The sequence below is a fragment of the Abramis brama genome (genome assembly GCF_963993115.1).
Source record: "Abramis brama genome assembly, chromosome: 20".
Classification (NCBI taxonomy): domain Eukaryota; kingdom Metazoa; phylum Chordata; class Actinopteri; order Cypriniformes; family Leuciscidae; genus Abramis; species Abramis brama.
In genome coordinates this window covers 29,106,432-29,124,916 of record NC_139982.1, presented here as the reverse complement: position 1 = coordinate 29,124,916, position 18,485 = coordinate 29,106,432, and the positions used below count along the sequence as shown (strand labels likewise).

General features: G+C 42.2%; 1 protein-coding gene across 1 annotated transcript; it reads right to left on the bottom strand.

Annotated features, from left to right (window-relative positions):
- Nucleotides 1-5,644: 5,644 nt before the first annotated feature.
- LOC311071216 (N-acetylneuraminate-9-phosphate synthase-like) lies at nucleotides 5,645-16,955 on the bottom strand. The gene is made up of 6 exons (XM_084095444.1): nucleotides 16,755-16,955; nucleotides 13,633-13,848; nucleotides 7,172-7,271; nucleotides 6,548-6,702; nucleotides 6,158-6,424; nucleotides 5,645-6,071 (listed from the first exon to the last, which is right to left on the bottom strand). The coding sequence occupies exons 1-6, from the start codon at nucleotides 16,884-16,886 to the stop codon at nucleotides 5,883-5,885; spliced, it is 1,059 nt and encodes a 352-aa protein (XP_083951570.1). The 5' UTR covers nucleotides 16,887-16,955; the 3' UTR covers nucleotides 5,645-5,882.
- Nucleotides 16,956-18,485: the final 1,530 nt, after the last annotated feature.

Below are 18,485 nucleotides of genomic sequence, written 5' to 3'. Positions count from 1 at the left end.
GGATAAGTATTCTTTACCGTGATGCTGTTCAGCCCCCGGTAGTCAATACAAGGTCGCAGGGATCCGTCCTTCTTCCCCACAAAAAAGAACCCCGCCCCCGCTGGAGAAGAGGAGGGACGGATGAACCCCGCTGCTAGAGAATCAGAAATATATTTCTCCATAGCCTCTCTCTCTGGAACAGAAAGTGAATATAACTTGCCCTCAGGCGGAGACGTACCTGGCAGTAACTCTATAGCACAGTCATAGGGACGATGCGGAGGGAGAGAAGCAGCACAAGACTTACTGAACACTTCCTTCAGGTCTTGATACTCCGCGGGCACGTTTGACTTTACTCTCTCGTACCGTCCGGGTTCCAAGAACATCAAACCCGATTCTTTATCGCATATTTTTGACCGTTCCGATCGCCCGTCTACTCCCGAGTGTATTTTTCCGGAGACCCTAATTATCTCCACACTCACATGGGAGGTCGAATTGAAGTTCAAGACGGCCTTACAAGGGGTAACGCCTCCGGTCGGTTGTCCACCGAACCGTTTATTTGTGCTAGAGGGATTACGGTCCGACGTTATTCAGTGGGGGCATTGTTCCAATGTGGCTTGTCATCCAGGAGTCAGTCGCACTACATCTTTAGTCAAGCAACGATTCTGGTGGCCACGTATGGCTCGTGACGTTCACAGTTTTGTTTTGGCTTTCTCAGTTTGTGCCACTGGTAAGACTTCCAATCGACCCCCAGATGGGCTCCTTCAACCGCTGCCGATCCCTTCGAGACCCTGGTCCCATATCGCTCTAGATTTTGTCACCGCCCTCCCACCCTCTCAGGGTAACACGGTAGTTTTGACCGTGGTGGACCGGTTCTCGAAGGCGGTCCACTTCATTCCCTTGCCCAAATTACCCTCAGCCAAGGAGACAGCGTTAACAGTCGTTAACCACGTCTTTCAGTTACATGGCCTCCCGACGGACGTGATTTCCGACAGAGGACCCCAATTCGTGTCCAAATTTTGGCAAGAGTTTTGTAGATTACTGGGTGCGACTGTTAGTCTGTCCTCAGGGTTTCATCCCCAGAGCAATGGCCAAACTGAGAGAGCCAACCAGGATTTGGAGAGAATGTTGCGATGTTTGGTCTCCAAGAATCCTTCCTCTTGGAGTCAACAACTGTCAATGGTGGAGTACGCCCACAATTCGTTACCAGTGTCATCTACGGGTCTATCTCCATTTGAGTGTAGTCTAGGTTACCAGCCACCAATTTTTCCGAGTCTGGAATCCGAAGTCGCGGTCCCCTCTGCTCACGCCTTCGTCCAGAGGTGTCATCGCACTTGGACTAGAGCCCGCGAGACTCTACTCCAAGTGGGAGCGCGCACCAAGGCCAAAGCCGATCGCCACCGGTCTAGGCCTCCCGTATACGTCGTTGGTCAAAAAGTGTGGCTTTCTACTAAGAACATTCCTCTCCGTTCCGTCTATAATAAACTTGCTCCCAAATTTATCGGCCCGTTCACTGTCACCAAGATCATTAGCCCGGTGGCAGTCCGCCTCAAACTCCCTCCAGTGTACAGGAGGATTCATCCCGCCTTCCATGTTTCCAAAATAAAACCCGTGTTTCGTTCTTGTATTAATCCACCTGTCCCGGTCCCCCCCCCCCCCCGCCGCGACTCGTAGAAGGGGAACCTACATATTCAGTTAATCGTATTCTGGACTCAAGACGGAGGGGGCGCGGGTTCCAGTACTTGGTGGACTGGGAAGGTTACGGTCCGGAGGAGAGAAGTTGGGTGCCTGCTAGAGACATCCTGGATCACTCCCTTATTGATGATTACAATCGACAGGTAAGGGAGTCTGGGGACGCCAGGAGGCGTTCCTAGGAGGGAGGGTACTGTCACGGTTCATGAATTCACTGTTTTCTTCGTGTCGCGTGTATTTGTTGTTCTGTGTGTGTGAGTGGGCGTTACCGCTCGTTCCAGCTGATCAGCGCGCCAGCTGATCTCATTCCCCGCACCAGCTGCTGTCAATTCACTCACCTATAAGTTCTCATCGCACTCTCCTCTCTTTGTCAGATCGTTGTTTGGTGTCCTCAGTGTTTGTTCATCGTGTTCCCGTCTTCAGTCCTGTTCCTGGTTCGAGTTCCTGTTCGGTGTCTTCGTGGTTTCGTCTTGTCTGGATGTTCACCTGCACTGGATTCACCGTTTCAAGCACATAAACACTGTTCTGTTTTGGTTAAGCAAAAGCTGTGGCACTGCTGCTCTCATGTGGTGAGTGTGAAATATAAATGATGATGTGAAACAAATATCCATTTCCTTCTTTCGTTCGATATATATTGCAGTGGATCTTTTATAGATAAGATTAATTATGTTACTAACCATGGAAATCTGACTTTAGATTTTAAACTTATGATAAACTTTTATCACACTTCCCATTTTTATGTCTGATGGTGACTAACTTTCCATTCCAGATCTAACAATAAAACAAAACAAGCCACCAGACGAAATTTCGATATGATCTAACCTTCTAACAAACTTTTGACTCAATGTAACCTTGGTCGAATGGAACTTTGAAAATGGACTCAATGTCCTGTTTATTTTGACTGTATTGTGAAATGATTGACTGGAATATTAACCCCTTACAATGTTTTTTATATTTTGCTGATGTCACTAACAAAGGGTAATGAAAGGGTGGGGGGGCTTGCTTTAAACAATTTAACCAATCATATTGATAAAGCTTTACCCTATAAAGCCTGTTGTATTCTTCTGTTGGGCCGAGATTCTCTGAGTATTGCTCGAGAACTCCCGGCCGTTTGAATAAACCATCTGAGGGACATTTACTGAAGTCTGTCTCGTTTGTTATTTATGCTGCGCAGCAAAGAAGTTAGGATAAGAGACTCAGCCAGTTGTCGACAGAAGACGCAAAGAGCTAGAGTATAAGAGTTATTAAGTGTCGATTTGTAGACGCTCTGTGTCGATCAGTAGACGCAACAGATTTATTTATTAAGTGTCGATTTGTAAAAAAAACATATGGCGAATGTACGGCAGATTCTTTCTGGGCTCACAATATTCTCTGAATTTAATAATAACAACAAAAAAAAGTTTTATTATAGCGCCTTTCCAGGCACACGCGCTACATTTATTAAACTTCCAGCGTGAGCTGGGGGAAAGTTTGAAACTGTGGGGACAGTGCTTGTGTGTAGGGGTGTGTACTTTGTCGTAGGCACGTGACCTACATATGACACAGACAGAAAAGAGCTCTTTTTGTGCTTTATCTGCGTCGCCGTAAAAACGGCGTTTGTTTGCAGTTGAGCGTGTTTTGTAACAGGCCCATTGACTGCAATATAGGCATTTCCAGCTGCCTGAGAAGGGGGGACTGGGGAATGTTTGAGAAGCTTTTGGGAGATTGGTCTGGCCTCGGCGAGACTCAAACTCTCCCTTTTCCTTCCTGTGGCTAGGAAGGCTTGCGAGGTTCGGAGTCCAACACAATCTTGGGTCGGGGTCCCCGCCTCTCAGGGAACTGCTGGCGCTTAGCAGAGTGAGAGCGGTGACGGACTTCAGCCGCTGGGCGGGGCTGAGAGACCGGCGGCGCTGCTTTCACCTGCTGAGGCGGTGGCGCCTTTTTTTGGTGGCTCGAAGCAGAGCTGGAACACTTTGGCAGGAAGTGACGCATAGCCTGCAACGCTTTCTGAGCCTCAGTAAAGCACTCTGTGAAACCCTTGACCGTTGGGCCGAACAGACCGGTGGTGGAGATAGGGGAGTCAAGGAATGCTGCCTTATCTGCGTCCTTCATGTCCGTCAAAGTCAGCCAGAGGTGCCGCTCAAGCACCGTCTGGTTCGCCATGCTTCGACCAATTGATTGACCTGTTGATTTCATGATTTTATGGTCTGTGGCGCTGTGCAGGTCCCTAAAAGCCTCCGGTTCAGGCCCAGACTCGTCCATCGAATGGAGAAGTTTAGCCTGAAACACCTGGAGGACAGCCATTGTGTGAAGCGCCGATGGATGTGACGCTTTGGCCTTCCATCCAGCAGCGGTGGGCGGGCAGAGGTGAGCGGCCACCGCTTCCTCGAGGGGAGGAATCGCCTCATAGCCTTTCTCCGTCGCGCCGTCCACAGAGGAGAGCGTCGAGGAAAAGGAAGGCTTTAAGTGCGCTGAGTGCGGCGCTTTCCACAACTTAGTCAGCTCGTCGTGTACTTCTGGGAAGAAGGGGGCGGGTCTCTGCTGAGGGGCCTGCAGGTCTTTGAACGCCCTGGTCAGCACACGGAAGAATCTATGCATCAAGACCCGTTCTCGTGCTGGCTTGTGTTGACGGTGCGGGGCCAGAAGCGGAGCCCGCCCACTCGTCACAGTCGGATGCAGCGATGGAAAGGCTGCCATCCTTCTCCTCGTCCTCGTCCGATGCCCCAAAAGAGATGAGACCTGCCGCTCGCAGAGAGAGAGAACGAGGCACGCGGGGACTGGGTCGGCATGTGATCGCTCGTCTCCATCTGCTCTGGCATCCTTTGTGAACGGCGCTTCTTTTTGCGCAGCTCAAGCAAAGGGAGAGAGAGAGCGGGAAAGGCGGGGTCGTCTTCGGTGAAAATGGCAAGTCGAGCCCGCAGAGTGGGGAGATCCATCGTGTTGCACTCAGGGCAGCCGCTATTGGCGAGTGCAGCTTCTGCGTGGTCACGGCCCAGGCAGGAAGCGCAGAGGATGTGACGGTCTCCACCGACGAGAGGGCCTCTGCATGAGGCGGAGTTGGTGCGAGGCATTTGAAACAACGCCCACGAAATTTCTCTTTTAGAAAAGTGAACACACAGCGTGAAAGGATATGGCGCGCCAGATGGCACAGCAGAACAGCGGGCTGAAGGCGGCGAAGGAAGCCGGCGTCCTCAGGTCTGCGAAGCAGCTGTTATTCCGCTGAAGGCTCTTCGACGGTGGCGAGAAGGCTTCTATTCCGGAGATCAGCGAAGTGGTGATTTGCTGAAGGAGATCAAATCTGAGGTCCTAGGCGGAAAATGGGCGCTTTTATAGCCATAGGCCATGCCCATTCTGGCGGGCTCTGACGTGCCAGGGCGCGAAGTGCCCTGATTGGCCTCGTCATAGGTTTGTGCAGTTGCCGCAACACAGCCAATGACTGCTCTCGCCGTTCATCTGTGTATGCTGTGCAGCTGCACTGCGTTTTAAAGATTTGGCTTCAATATTCTCGAGAAAAGGATCCCATAGCGTAAGCTAACTTACATAATAAGAGAGACCTCTTGAAAGGGAACTACTTTTCCATTAAAAACAAAACCAGTTTAATGGGGGAGGTATAAAAAAAGAAAAACAGGCTCCAGTCGGACTTGGAAAGATAATTCTGTTAAGTTCTATTTTTTGCCTGTTTATCACCCCATTCGAGTTTGCATCCTGCTGATAAGTTTTGTTCCTGTTTGAGACTGTTCTTGTCTAGCTGAGACTTGATCCTGTCTGTGTGACTTTCAGCACATCGCTCAATGAACTAACTATGGTCCAAGTGCAATATCCTGTTTTTTATAAATATGTTCTATGTATCTGGAGGGCATTGTGGAAGGGTATCATTGAATAAAAAAATGATTTAACAGGCATTATGTGGTTTAAACTAATTATAGGACAAAACATCTTGCTTTTGGGAAACATAGCTTGAGAGACCAATATGAACAAAGACCCAAGAGTCAAAGTTGAGCTGAAATCAATTGAGAGAGAGACAATTTATTGGACAAGTGTTTGGTCACAACATAGTTTACAACATAGAGCAACATAGAGCAGTTGGTTACAACATAGAGCAAACCTATGACAGGACATTAGGCATTTGCAAAATCAATACAAGATACCATATTTACATATTTCTGATGTCAAAACAATAAGAATGCAATTACATTTTTTTTTAATAATGACTGATAAGATGCATAGATAGATAATCAGTCTTTTATCATGGCATCAGTAATGGTGGCATCTTCCTCCAGGTCCACAGTGATTTTCTTGCCAACCAGTTTGAAGATGTTCTCTGGTCTCATGCCGTGCGGTTCGGCCACTTTTACTGTCAGCATGTCGAGAGTTAATGTCTCACCCTTCTTCAGTGGTTTCCGTGCCACCACTGACTTACCCAACTGCAAGAAAGAACATAACCATTGATTGAATGACGTTTGATCATTTTTTGGTTTTATAATCTGTCAGAATGAGTGTTTTATCTGACCTTGCTGTGACAGGAAGCCTCACAGGGCAGCATCTGTTTGACCGGCGAACCCATTGCCGTCTCAACCGTCCTGATGGCTTTCACCAGCTCCGCCAGCTCCGCCGGCTCCAGTGATGCTGCGTGGTCACTGCCTTTCCAGCTCTTATCCAGGGTCACATGACGCTCCAGGACCTTTGCCCCGAGTGCCACAGCGGCCACAGACACATGGATGCCCGCCTCATGTCCAGAGTAGCCGATGGGAATGTCCGGAAACTCCTTCTGGAACTCCTGCGTAGGAAAAAGGAAACCGAAAGATTCTAAGCCAAACCGAAACTACTCAGCTGAAAATGCGTTCATAAACAATCATTTTATGGAGTTTATGAAGATGCGAGTAAAGTGATTGTGCCTTACAGGGATCAGGCTGAGGTTGACGTGCTCTATTGGCAGCGGATAAGCGCTGGTACACTGCAGGAACGTGAAATTGGGATTGTGCTGCTTGACGGTTTGGTAAACACAGCGCATGGTCTCCATAGACTGCATTCCGCTAGAAATCACCATGGGACGACCTACACAAATACACCAAAACATCAGCTTCAAGACATGGCTGCTTCTGGGAGAAAATCAGGTCAAAGTTTTAGTCATTATCACATTACACACATGCCAAATTCTCTTGACTCAAAGCCAGCAACATGAAACTCCAGAAAATCCACACCAGGATTTCTAGGTTTCATTGGCTCTGCTCTCTGGCCAATCAGCACTGTCAATACCTAATTTCTCAATGCTCCAGAATAACTGACTTCAAGTGCACAAGAGAAGCTTCTCAGATTCAGTTCTCGGTTGGGCTTGTACTTTTCTCATTTGCGAGTCACTGGATAGTGTCTGATAAATGTTGTGTAAATAGAGGAACATTGTGACCTTGGCAGTGAATCTGACAAATACATAGAACGAGTTTTCAGCAACAACACTTTTGAGTTTATGTAACAACAACTTCTGGACTTTTCATTTGAAATGTGTGTCAGCGTCAGTGAGTTTTACCTTTTTTGGCGGTTTTCTCCAGGTAAGGGATATTGTTGGTGTCAGCTGAGGCAACTTTAAAAAACGGCACATTGATTTCATGAAGAAATTCTACAGCCATCTGATTGAGGTAGGGAGAGGAAAAGTTATGAAAAGCATTTCAATCTACTGGGTTTAATATGCACATATTCTCTTGATATATATAATAACCCTTACGAAAAAGAAATTTATTCAAGTGTTCTATTAGTATACTTCTTTTAAACTAAAAATAAGAAAGTATACTTTCAGTCTACATTTTATATACTTCTCAAAAATATACTTTATGTACTTCTCAGAAATATACTTAAAATTACAAGTGTACTTGACTTATACTGAGAGAAAAGTCCTCAAGTATATTTGGCCTGTACTTGTAGCCTACTCAATCTTTTGATCGATATATATTTAAAAGTATAATTAAGTATTCAAAGTATACTTGGCTTGTAGTTGTAACCTTTTGATCAAGTAGCCTATTAAATATACTTTTTTTTTTTTACATAGTTTTTCATATACAGTCTTATGAAACTTACATTGTTTGAAAATATTGATTAGAATATTGATATAAAACAGATATGTTTCTAATTCTGCGTATCTGAATTTTTGTGTAGGCTAGTCCACTGGTAGTGTATAGATGGGTTTCCGTTTCTCGAATTACCCATTATCCTCTGCGGCGCGCCGCCATGTTGTGTGTCAAAGCTGTCAGTAAGCCACTGGGAGACACGGCTCATTCACTGTGCTGCATTAATAGAAAGCCAGTTAATATAAAGTATTTTTGACTCTTTTGTGTGAGATAACGATGACAAATTCCTCCAAACCTGGCGACAAGGTTAAGGTTATTTACAGGGATACATTAGATGATGTTTGCAAGGCAAGATATGATGTGAAATTGAGTGGTCGCATTTGTGCGAGTGCATGGTCATACACTACACTTAAATTCATGCATGAATTCTCCTGCATTGAACTTGTTTTAGCGCCCGCCAAAGTGAATTTTTGTCCCGCCAAAGTCTTATTTGATCGGTGAGTAATGTAGATGAACTGGGTGCATGTTTAACTGAAAGAACGAGCAGATAGAGAGAGAGCCGGTCGCGCGCGCGCACTCTCTCTCTCTCTCTCTTCGGAGCCAGGCGAACATGTAAACAAGACTTCACCGTCTCCAAACTAAGCGCTGTCTTGCTCTCTCTCCCTCGTGGAAATGTTAGTCTGGAGCCCTGCATTGACGGTTCACATCGCTGTAGCCAGGCGGCTGATATCTGCACAGCCCTTATTATATGGTACATTTAGACTCAGTGTCAAGACAACACCATCTGGGTAAAAAAACAACAACACAACGCTCCGAACTAATTTAGTGTAACTTAGGAGAGAGATGGAGAGCAGAGGCACGGAGCGATGTGCTCCAGGTGTAGCCTCTGCCTCTGGCTCGACCAGCTGATGTGGCCACAGAGAAAGTGATGAAGGTGGACAATCGTCAGAGTGTGCTTCTGCCCAGCCAACACCTCTCAAGGGCTGTGTCGATAGTAGCCGCCTGGGTACAGCGATTTGACAGCCGATGAGAGCTAGTGCATTTAGCTAGCCCATCTTGGAAATGATTAGATAAAGTGTCACATCTCCAGAGCACAAAACCTCTAAATGTTCACAAGAGCAGCACTGAATATTAACTCCAGCCAAACGGAGAATAATCGTATGATTTTTATGTTCAGAACAATGCCGATTCAGGATATTATCATGCTCCGTAACACAAACGCTTGACCCACTTGACACACAAGATGGCGCCGTAAGGAGTTGCGGGAGAAATGTGACGTCATCGGAAATCTATCTATACAGGAATTTACTCTAGGCTTGTTCGACTTCATGCAGCTCTGCGCAGACCGATCGGCGGCTGACTTAAAGCAGTGCATGCCGGTTAGAAATTTTGTCCGACTTGATACAGCGCCGACGCCACGTGACTGTGACGTATGCCATCAAAGTACCGCGAGAGCGATTCGAGAGTAGCCGGAGAACTCAGCCAGCGCAGCTTCTCAAGAGCGGCTGCACTGGGCTGCAGGAGGGCTGATGACGACACAGCTGTTCCACCATTGGCCGGATTCACTGCATGACAACGATCACGTGTGTTTCGTGTTTATTCGAAAACCTTTAGTTCCTCTAAAGCTCTCAAATCAGTTTATTATAACAGTGAACACTCTTTTCATGTTGTTGTCATGTTATATTGTGTCATGTTTATCAAATTAAAACTGCTTAAAAAACGTAGACTCCACTTCATTGATAGTAGCTTATGTTGAACTTTATTCTTGTTCAAACAGACGCTGGATGAAGCAGTAGGCTACATAAAGTATTGAATTAAAATGTCTCTGAAACATCTGTGCATTATTTGGCAAATATTGCATTTATTTCACTGCAGCTGTGGTAAAGTATGCAAACACCACGTGAGCGGTCACTACGGGAACCAGAAAGTGTCCGACTTCACGTCTCCGTTTGCAGCTCCTCCCCGCCTGCACGCGGCTACTCTCGCCGATCGGGTGCATCCAGCCGCAGCCGATGTCGAACACACCTTCTAATTCTACTTTTTCCCTAGCCTAGAAATCTAGACGCACCCTAGCGGCAGCAAAATGTATTTTGCAGCCAGGTCGGTCTAGCAACTCTCCATTGACTTTCGAGCTGCAAAAACCTAAACTGGGTCAGGCCAATCACGTCGCGTATAGAGCAGGCGGGGCGGGCTTAACATATGACGACAGAGTTGCGACGGTTACCTGGCTGCCACTTGAAAACAAAGAATGACAGCTGCTGCTGGAGAACAGTCTTTCGAATCGGCTTTGTCCGCGACTCTGGAGGACTTGGAGTTAAGTGTTTCTTTGAGAAAAGAGCAAAGAACGGCACTTAAGTCATTCTTAAAAAAAGGAAGATGTGTTCGTAGTTTTGCCAGCCAGATATGGCAAAAGTTGAATCTATCAACTAGCTCCGCTGTTGGGAAAACGCTCTGGTTGGTTGAAGCGCTGTCCTATTGCGTGCAGAGGGAATTTGAAAGACAACCGTTTATCCCGCCCCTCGGAGTGAGCGTGTCTATGGTGAGTTTCCAGACCTAACATCTTGATGTAGGTCTGGCTTGCCAGGCTACTTTTTCCCACCATTGACAGAATTTTCCAGCTATCCATGTTTTCACTGTTATACGGTAGGGGGCGCTATGACACATCTTTTAGCACAGAATCTCCGGATCAAAATACAGGAGAATGAGCTGAAACAAGTGATAGATAGCAAATGTAAAATAACGTGATCATCAAACATTAAAAAGTAAATCAAAACTTAATATTACCAAATGAAATAAAGCGTAACCCATGAAGAGAAAACAACAGTGAAGCTTTGGGGGTGTTGGACTCGATCTACTCCATCTGTGTTTTGATCATTGTTCTGAATCTGATCAAGGCACAGCCTTTGAGAAAGATGTGATTTTCTCAACTTTTAAAAAAAAAAAATGTTGCCTTTCTTTATGAAACTTACCGACAATGTTTAATAAAAAAAGAATGCATGAAGCTAATAAAATGTTTTTAAAATTAAAGTAGCCTACATTTAAATGCATTTTTCAAGTATAAAATAATAATATTGTTTTTATCTAGCAAATTATAGACCCATTTCAAATCTACCTTTTATGTCTAAAATACTAGAAAAAGTTGTGTCCACTCAACTGGGCTCTTTCTTGCAAGAAAATGATATCTATGAAAAGTTTCAGTCTGGTTTCAGGCCGCATCACAGCACTGAAACTGCGCTCGTTAAAATCACAAATGATTTACTCTTAGCTTCTGACCAAGGCTGTATCTCAATACTAGTTTTACTGGATCTAAGTGCTGCGTTCGATACTATAGATCACACAATACTCTAGACTAACAAATAAACAGACGTCACCCGAACAAAATATCCCGTTACAGTTTAGTAGTAATGATTTCATCAACTTCTTCACTGAGAAAATAGAAAACATCAGAACCACAATTGTAAACGTTCAATCCTCAATCGCACCTTATAATTCAGCCTCAATTTTCCCCCCGCAAGAACAATTACAGTGCTTTACAACTATAGAACAAAAAGAGTTAAATAAACTTATCACTTCATCTAAAACAACAGCATGTTTATTAGATCCTATACCAACTAAACTACTGAAAGAAGTGTTACCTGTAGTGGAAGAGCCTCTCCTCAATATTATTAACTCATCTTTATCTTTAGGTCATGTTCCAAGAACATTTAAACTGGCAGTGATAAAACCTCTCATTAAGAAACCACAATTAGACCCGCATAATCTAGCAAATTATAGACCCATTTCAAATCTACCTTTTATGTCTAAAATACTAGAAAAAGTTGTGTCCACTCAACTGGGCTCTTTCTTGCAAGAAAATGATATCTATGAAAAGTTTCAGTCTGGTTTCAGGCCGCATCACAGCACTGAAACTGCGCTCGTTAAAATCACAAATGATTTACTCTTAGCTTCTGACCAAGGCTGTATCTCAATACTAGTTTTACTGGATCTAAGTGCTGCGTTCGATACTATAGATCACACAATACTCTTAGATCGACTACAAAATTATACTGGTGTTCAAGGACAAGCATTAAGCTGGTTTAGATCATATTTATCTGACCGCTACCATTTTGTCTATTTAAATGGAGAAAAATCGATCATAACTCCAGTAAACTATGGAGTGCCGCAGGGATCTGTGTTAGGCCCTCTGTTATTCTCAATATATATGCTGCCACTTGGAAATATTATAAGGAAACATGGAATTAGTTTCCATTGTTATGCTGATGACACTCAAATCTATATTTCATCACGGCCGGATGAAAACGCTAAATTATCCAAATTGACAGAGTGTGTTAAAGATATAAAAGATTGGATGACGCGTAATTTTCTATTATTAAATCCAGACAAGACAGAGGTACTAATCATCGGTTCAAAAAACCGCCCACAGAACCTCTCACAATACAACTTTGACATCGTAGGATGTCCTGTTACTTTATCCTCTACAGTAAAAGACCTGGGTGTTATATTAGACTGCAACCTGTCTTTTGAAAATCATATTTCGTATGTTACAAAAACAGCCTTTTTCCACCTTAGAAACATTGCTAAGCTACGTAATATGCTATCAGTTTCTGATGCAGAAAAGTTAGTTCATGCATTCATGACCTCAAGACTAGATTACTGTAATGCTTTATTAGCCGGTTGTCCTGCATCCTCAATAAACAAGCTACAGTTAGTCCAAAATGCAGCCGCTAGAGTTCTTACTAGATCAAGAAAATATGATCATATAACACCGATTTTATCATCACTACATTGGCTACCTATAAAGTTCCGTATTAATTACAAGGTATTGCTACTGACTTATAAAGCCCTAAACGGCTTAGCTCCAGTCTATTTAGCGGATCTTCTATCACCCTATAATCCATCGCGCTCTTTAAGATCAATAAATTCAAGGCTTTTGGTCATACCTAGGATATCCAGATCAACCAAAGGAGGGAGAGCATTTTCACATTTGGCTCCAAAACTCTGGAATAGCCTTCCTGATACTGTTCGTTGCTTGGACTCACTCTCCCAGTTTAAAACTAGATTAAAGACGCATCTTTTCAGCCAGGCATTCATATAATATTGTTAATCTCACAGTTTCAAACTACAATCCGGCCTCTAGTTCATAAATGCCAGAGGAGAACTGGCCCCCGACTGAGCCTGGGTTCTCCCAAGGTTTTTTTTTTCTCCATTAGGTCACCTGATGGAGTTTTAGGACACCATTAGGCCGCTTGATGGAGTTTTTTCGGTTCCTTGCCACTGTTGCCTTTGGCTTGCTCAGTTGGGGATATTTTGGGGATATTTAATTTTATTCTATCAATCAATAAATTCCACTAGAAACAAACTTTGTTGTATTATTTTATTTTAATACTGTGAAGCTGCTTTGATACAATCTGTATTGTGAAAAGCGCTATACAAATATACTTGATTTGATTTGATTTGATAAAAAATAATATCTTCATTTGAATAGTATAGGCTACTGCAAGTGCAAAAATAACATGATATTATACTTAAAATAAGTATAGTATCATGTTCACTTAAAGAAAACTTACAAGTATACTTGCAGTAAAACTACTATAGTTTACTGAGAGTAGGCCTACACTTCAGTGCATACTTTCATAAACAAAAGAATGTACTACTTGTATTAAAATAGTAAACTAAGTAGTTTACTACTCTTACACTTATAGTACACTTAAACTTATACTTTTATATACTAAAAGTGGGCCAATTTAGTCCCAAGCAGTATTGAAATAGAAGTTAACTACAAGTACACATTGATATTAGTATACTTACTACATAAAGTATACTTAAAAATATACTTGAACATTTCTTAAGTATACTTCATAAAATTAACTTGAAGTATACTTCTTTTTCGTAAGGGAAACGTTGAGACCCTCTTTCATCTGTTCACCTCATCCATCCCTGATGCAGTAAAGAAGATGCCAACTTCACTGGCGAACTGTTGCAGCTCTCTGTACTGCTGGTGACTGAACTCCAGATGGTGTTTATGAGCCCCGTAGGTCGGGCCCCAGGCGTGAGGGGACGTATAGAGACGCTCCAGAGCGAGCTTGGTGAATCTGTGTTCGATCTCGCTCTTTTGAAACTTGGCACAATCAGCTCCACAGTCCTGTGTGGAGTTAAAGTAGGAAGCAGAAGTGGATTTGGATGACAACAAAAATGAGTTTCACCATATAAGAAATCTAAAAGTTAATTTAATGTGATACAATGTGTGAGTTATAGCTCAGGAGCTGTATTATAGACAGGGGCGGCCTTAAGCATCTGGGGGCCCGTTTCAATAACTAATATGGGGCCCTGCCCACATAAAATGTAAACATGAGCAGAAAAAGCAAGGATTCTTGTTGGTTTGCATCATATTATTTTATTACGCGCACTTTCAGCTTCATGAACAGGCACCACTGGCATGTACGTTTCATTTCCTATTCAAATTATTTCCCTGCTCAAAAAAAAACAACGTTTTAACCTTACGGAAAAAAGGCAAAGTATAAACACATAAACTACCGGTATTTATTTACTTCAGATCACCGTTCGCGGGGGCGGTAAACGTCGCCATGGTAACCGCGGCGCGACTCAAGTTCGACCAATCAGAGACGTCAGTGTTTTGCTTAGAATTATGGGTAGTGTAGTATTTCTCCAGAAGATCGCAAATAACAAGGTTGATTTTTATACTTTGTGGCTTTTATAGGAGCAGAAACTTTCGTTTCACAACCTCGTAGCTCATGGTCAATCTAACTTGGATGGTTTAGGGGTCTCCAACCTTTTTTAGCTACTTTTTAAAAATGAAAGTGGCCGAGAGCTATATGCAATAATTAAATCTCTTAAATAATGTCTCATAACTCTCATATTAACAACTATGCTAACTGTTTTAGACCTAAACGAGTTATTGTAGGCCTATATATGTCACCCTTAATTGACATATATATATAAAAAAATTATTATACTGCACAAACACATATTTATTGTTGATTTTATAGTGCATCATAATAACTAGAGATGAAATGGTATGAAAATGTAATTTCATGATTATAGTGAACAAAATGAGCATGGTTATCACATAATCCTGTTCAAAAAGTACTAATACTACACAATAAAATCAATTCACCAAGTTTTATGTGGAAAACCAGCAAATAACAAATAAACTTACCATCAACATGCACTTTTTGTTTACATAAACATTAAAATAGTAACATTAAAAATGATGGCCAAATTTGAAAGGAGTGTCTTGCAACATGTTATCTACTAACATGTACAAGTTCAAATAAAGTTTTGACAAAAAAGTTTTTATAAAAAGATAAACCTCGCATATTTCAGCCTTTAAATCATTTTTATAAAAAGAATGATTCAAAAAAGACAACCCAGCAAACACATTTACGTTGTGGCAACGTCTCTGGCACGTTGCATTTCTGCTATGGCAACGTCGCTGTATACGTGCTCGCAACATTGTAACAACGTAGAATTGTAAGACGTGACAGGGCTATAGCAACGTTGTTGCGCGACATTCAGCAACTGAGAGACGACGTTCTGACAATATTTTTATATGGTGTATTTTGTTAGATAATTATATACTTTTTATCGTTTATTGTTTATCTATATTATTTAATGGGGCTATCAACACCTGCAAGTGTAGCCTACACTTTAAAGAGTAAAAATGACAGAAGGTTTCGTTAATTCAACTTTATTAAAATTGCATATAATCAAATTGCACTTCCAAAAGTCATACATTTGTGAAAAAAGAAAAAAAGAAAGAAATAAACGAATACACATTTATTTTAAGTATAATAAATAAAACATGAAAATCAAAGGCAGATCAGAACATTTAATGAACAAAACCGGGTATGTATGACAGACAGTAGCCGAGCAGGTGTCACCGGGGAAACATCCACAAATCCAGCAAAGGAGCAAAGAAACGAATGAGACTAAATAGCGGAAAAATCAAACGAAAAACTAAACAGTGCGAGCGATGCTTCATTAATCACATTAGAAATTAAAGCTGTAGGTTGTGTTTGATAGCTGAAGTAGGCTAAACGCAATACTCACGTATCCTTGCTCGATGATGAATGAGAACACAATGAGCCCAACAACAGGTGGTTGGAATTTAAAAGTCTGATTTTCCCGCTTCAGGGCAGTGACGAGTACATTATGTAGTCCAGTGGTTGTCAAGACACCCTAGGCACAACCTTAAGCAATGGCCCTGAACGATGGTTTAATGTCAACATTGTGACAACGCTGTAACAACTTCACCACACAACGTAGTTATAGCAACCTTTTGGCCATGTTGTTAAAACGTTGTTAGAAGGTTGGCTACGTTGTGCCAACGTTCTGTGTTTGCTGGGAAAATACTGACATTTACACATAAGCTTATCTTTTATTATTAATAGTAAAATTCGGTCCGATTTTCCCGTGGCGTCTGTCGTTGCTATACCATGCGCTCTCCACAACGACAGAGAAGTTTTAATAGCTAATGGATTTCCACCACCGAAAAACGCTTGCTGTAGCTCTGCTAGAAGATTTATTTACGGAGAAGAAAAAAACACCCGTAGTTTGGGTGCACCCCCATCCTTCATATTGACTCGTTGCGCATGGAAAAAATTAGCGCGTCGCTTAAATTATTTGAAATAACGAACTTGAGCGCGCAAAAGACGCAATATGTGAACGGCCCTTGGCGAGCTACCTCCAATCAGGCCACAAGCTACTCTCGCGAGCGACGTGTTGGAGACCACTTTAGACATTATGTCTGAAAATAAATATCCTAGGGAGAAAATGAATGGGATTTTCCTGTTCTGTTGGGGGCCCCCTTGGAGGGCGGGGCCCGTTTCAATTGAAACGGGTGAAACATAGGTAAGGCCGCCTCTGATTATAGAAACGTCCCCTCTTAATTATTGACCTGATATTTGAAATATATATTTTCTCAAATTTTAATTAATTTGTAATTCCCCCCCCCCCCCCCCCCCCCCCTGGAAAATAACTGACATCAACACGGTATCAAACTTCACATCTGATAAAGCTGTACTTTACCTTTGCCATTCGGATCATTTTTTTTGCGATTTCTAAGTCTCCCTGATGGTTCTGTCCAATCTCAGCGATGATAAAACAGGGGTTGGAGCCCCCGATTTTTCTTCCAGGACAAAGTTCAAACTCTGCAGGCATTTTATAGACTATGATTATGATTAAGAGGCTGGAGATGTGATCACTAGCGTTCTGGCATCAAGCAAAGGGACCGGAAAGAAGGTCACACTGCCATTTAAAGAAAAGAGCTCCACCCTAACCATTGCCAACTCCCACCCACAAAACGCATATCTCAAATAGCCTATATTATATAGGCGGAAATCGTGGGGGGGTCGGGGGGGTCCGGACCCCCCCATCTGAGGGTTGTCCCCTCCTAAAAATATAATTAAAATATGTGTATTGTAAATAATATAATGATATATACTTAAAATAACTGTTTAAGTAGTAAAACAATAAAAATGCAAACGGGGCAAAAAAAAAAAAAAAAAACGTTTTAACATTTTGAGTCCCCCTCCCTTCCCTCACAGTGCTTTGGTCCACTGCCTGCTCCCCTTTTACCTCATCACAAACAGAAACACAAATAGTGGGAGAGAACAAGTTTTTTTAGTTGTGAAACTCCAGTAAGTCAAGGCTATTTTATTCACTTAAATTTTTTTTTTAATGATAAGCAATGTACTTTTGTCACCGATGTAGTCCGCCTCGCTATGTTGGTGACCTTGTTTTATACAGTCTGTGCGTTTACCGCGATTGTTTAAAACCGTTCCCTCACACACACCAATTTAGTGTACACATGCGTGTAGGCCTAACGTCTTGCAGATTAGACAAGTGCGGGTGCGCATTTACATTTTTACGCTTTCACTGTGTGATTTGGTCAGTTTATATCATTTAATATAGTTAATCTAATATAATATCACACAAAGAGTGCAGTTTTTCTCCAGATATTAACATGATAATAAATGTGATTTAATAAATTGATAAATGAAAAGTTTACTTTTAGACACCATATTGCCTGTTTTAACTCTATTTCGCCAACGAAAATATTTGAAAACTAAGCCATAGCACTGTATTTGCGTCTCTGAGAAGCACACGAGGTATTTCCTTACTGAATTATGAATCAGCTTTTTGAACGAATCAGTTGAATCTCAATGACTCACTCATTACCAATGAATTGCTGCCACCTACTGGCGGTTTTAATTCCACATTTACATGATCTTTTCATGTTTTAAATAATTTTATATATCAATATTCAACGTTTTAAACAAAACATTATGTCTGTGTAAATAAAAGCATCTAAATGCCATTTCAAATGCAGCTTCTGTGTTTCCTCTCCATTGCAAAGATTTTGTTGATACTTATTTAATTTGATTGGTAACAGCCCTATTGTGTCTTATTATTATAATTACATTTAATTTAATTAAATGTATGAAATTGACACAAAAGATGATGCATGCATATAATTAGGTTTAAAAATACATTTATAAAGATAAAAATGCCAATGAAGGTAAACATCTATTGAAACTTATTGGAAAAATGATTTCTGTCACTGCTGTGAACTGACCCCCACACAGAATATGAAGAATATCAAAAACTTTAGGAGTCGGCTGTCCACGGCAGTCCTAAACATGCCAAGTTACCAGCACAATAACACACTCAGCAAAATATTGTTATCGATAAAATCCCTGAAAATATAGAGATCATTTTTTTTGTCAATTTCGCACAGCAATGAAGAATATTTTGGTC

What these genes read in the sequence shown, in the direction of transcription:
- LOC311071216 (XM_084095444.1), bottom strand. Translation starts at nt 16,886, where the DNA reads ATGCCTGCAGAGTTTGAACTTTGTCCTGGAAGAAAAATCGGGGGCTCC. An exon ending in CTGCATCAGGGATGGATGAG is followed by an intron (nt 7,272 to 13,632) that starts GTGAACAGATGA and finishes TACCTCAATCAG; the next exon opens with ATGGCTGTAGAATTTCTTCA. An exon ending in AGGCTTCCTGTCACAGCAAG is followed by an intron (nt 6,072 to 6,157) that starts GTCAGATAAAAC and finishes TCTTTCTTGCAG; the next exon opens with TTGGGTAAGTCAGTGGTGGC.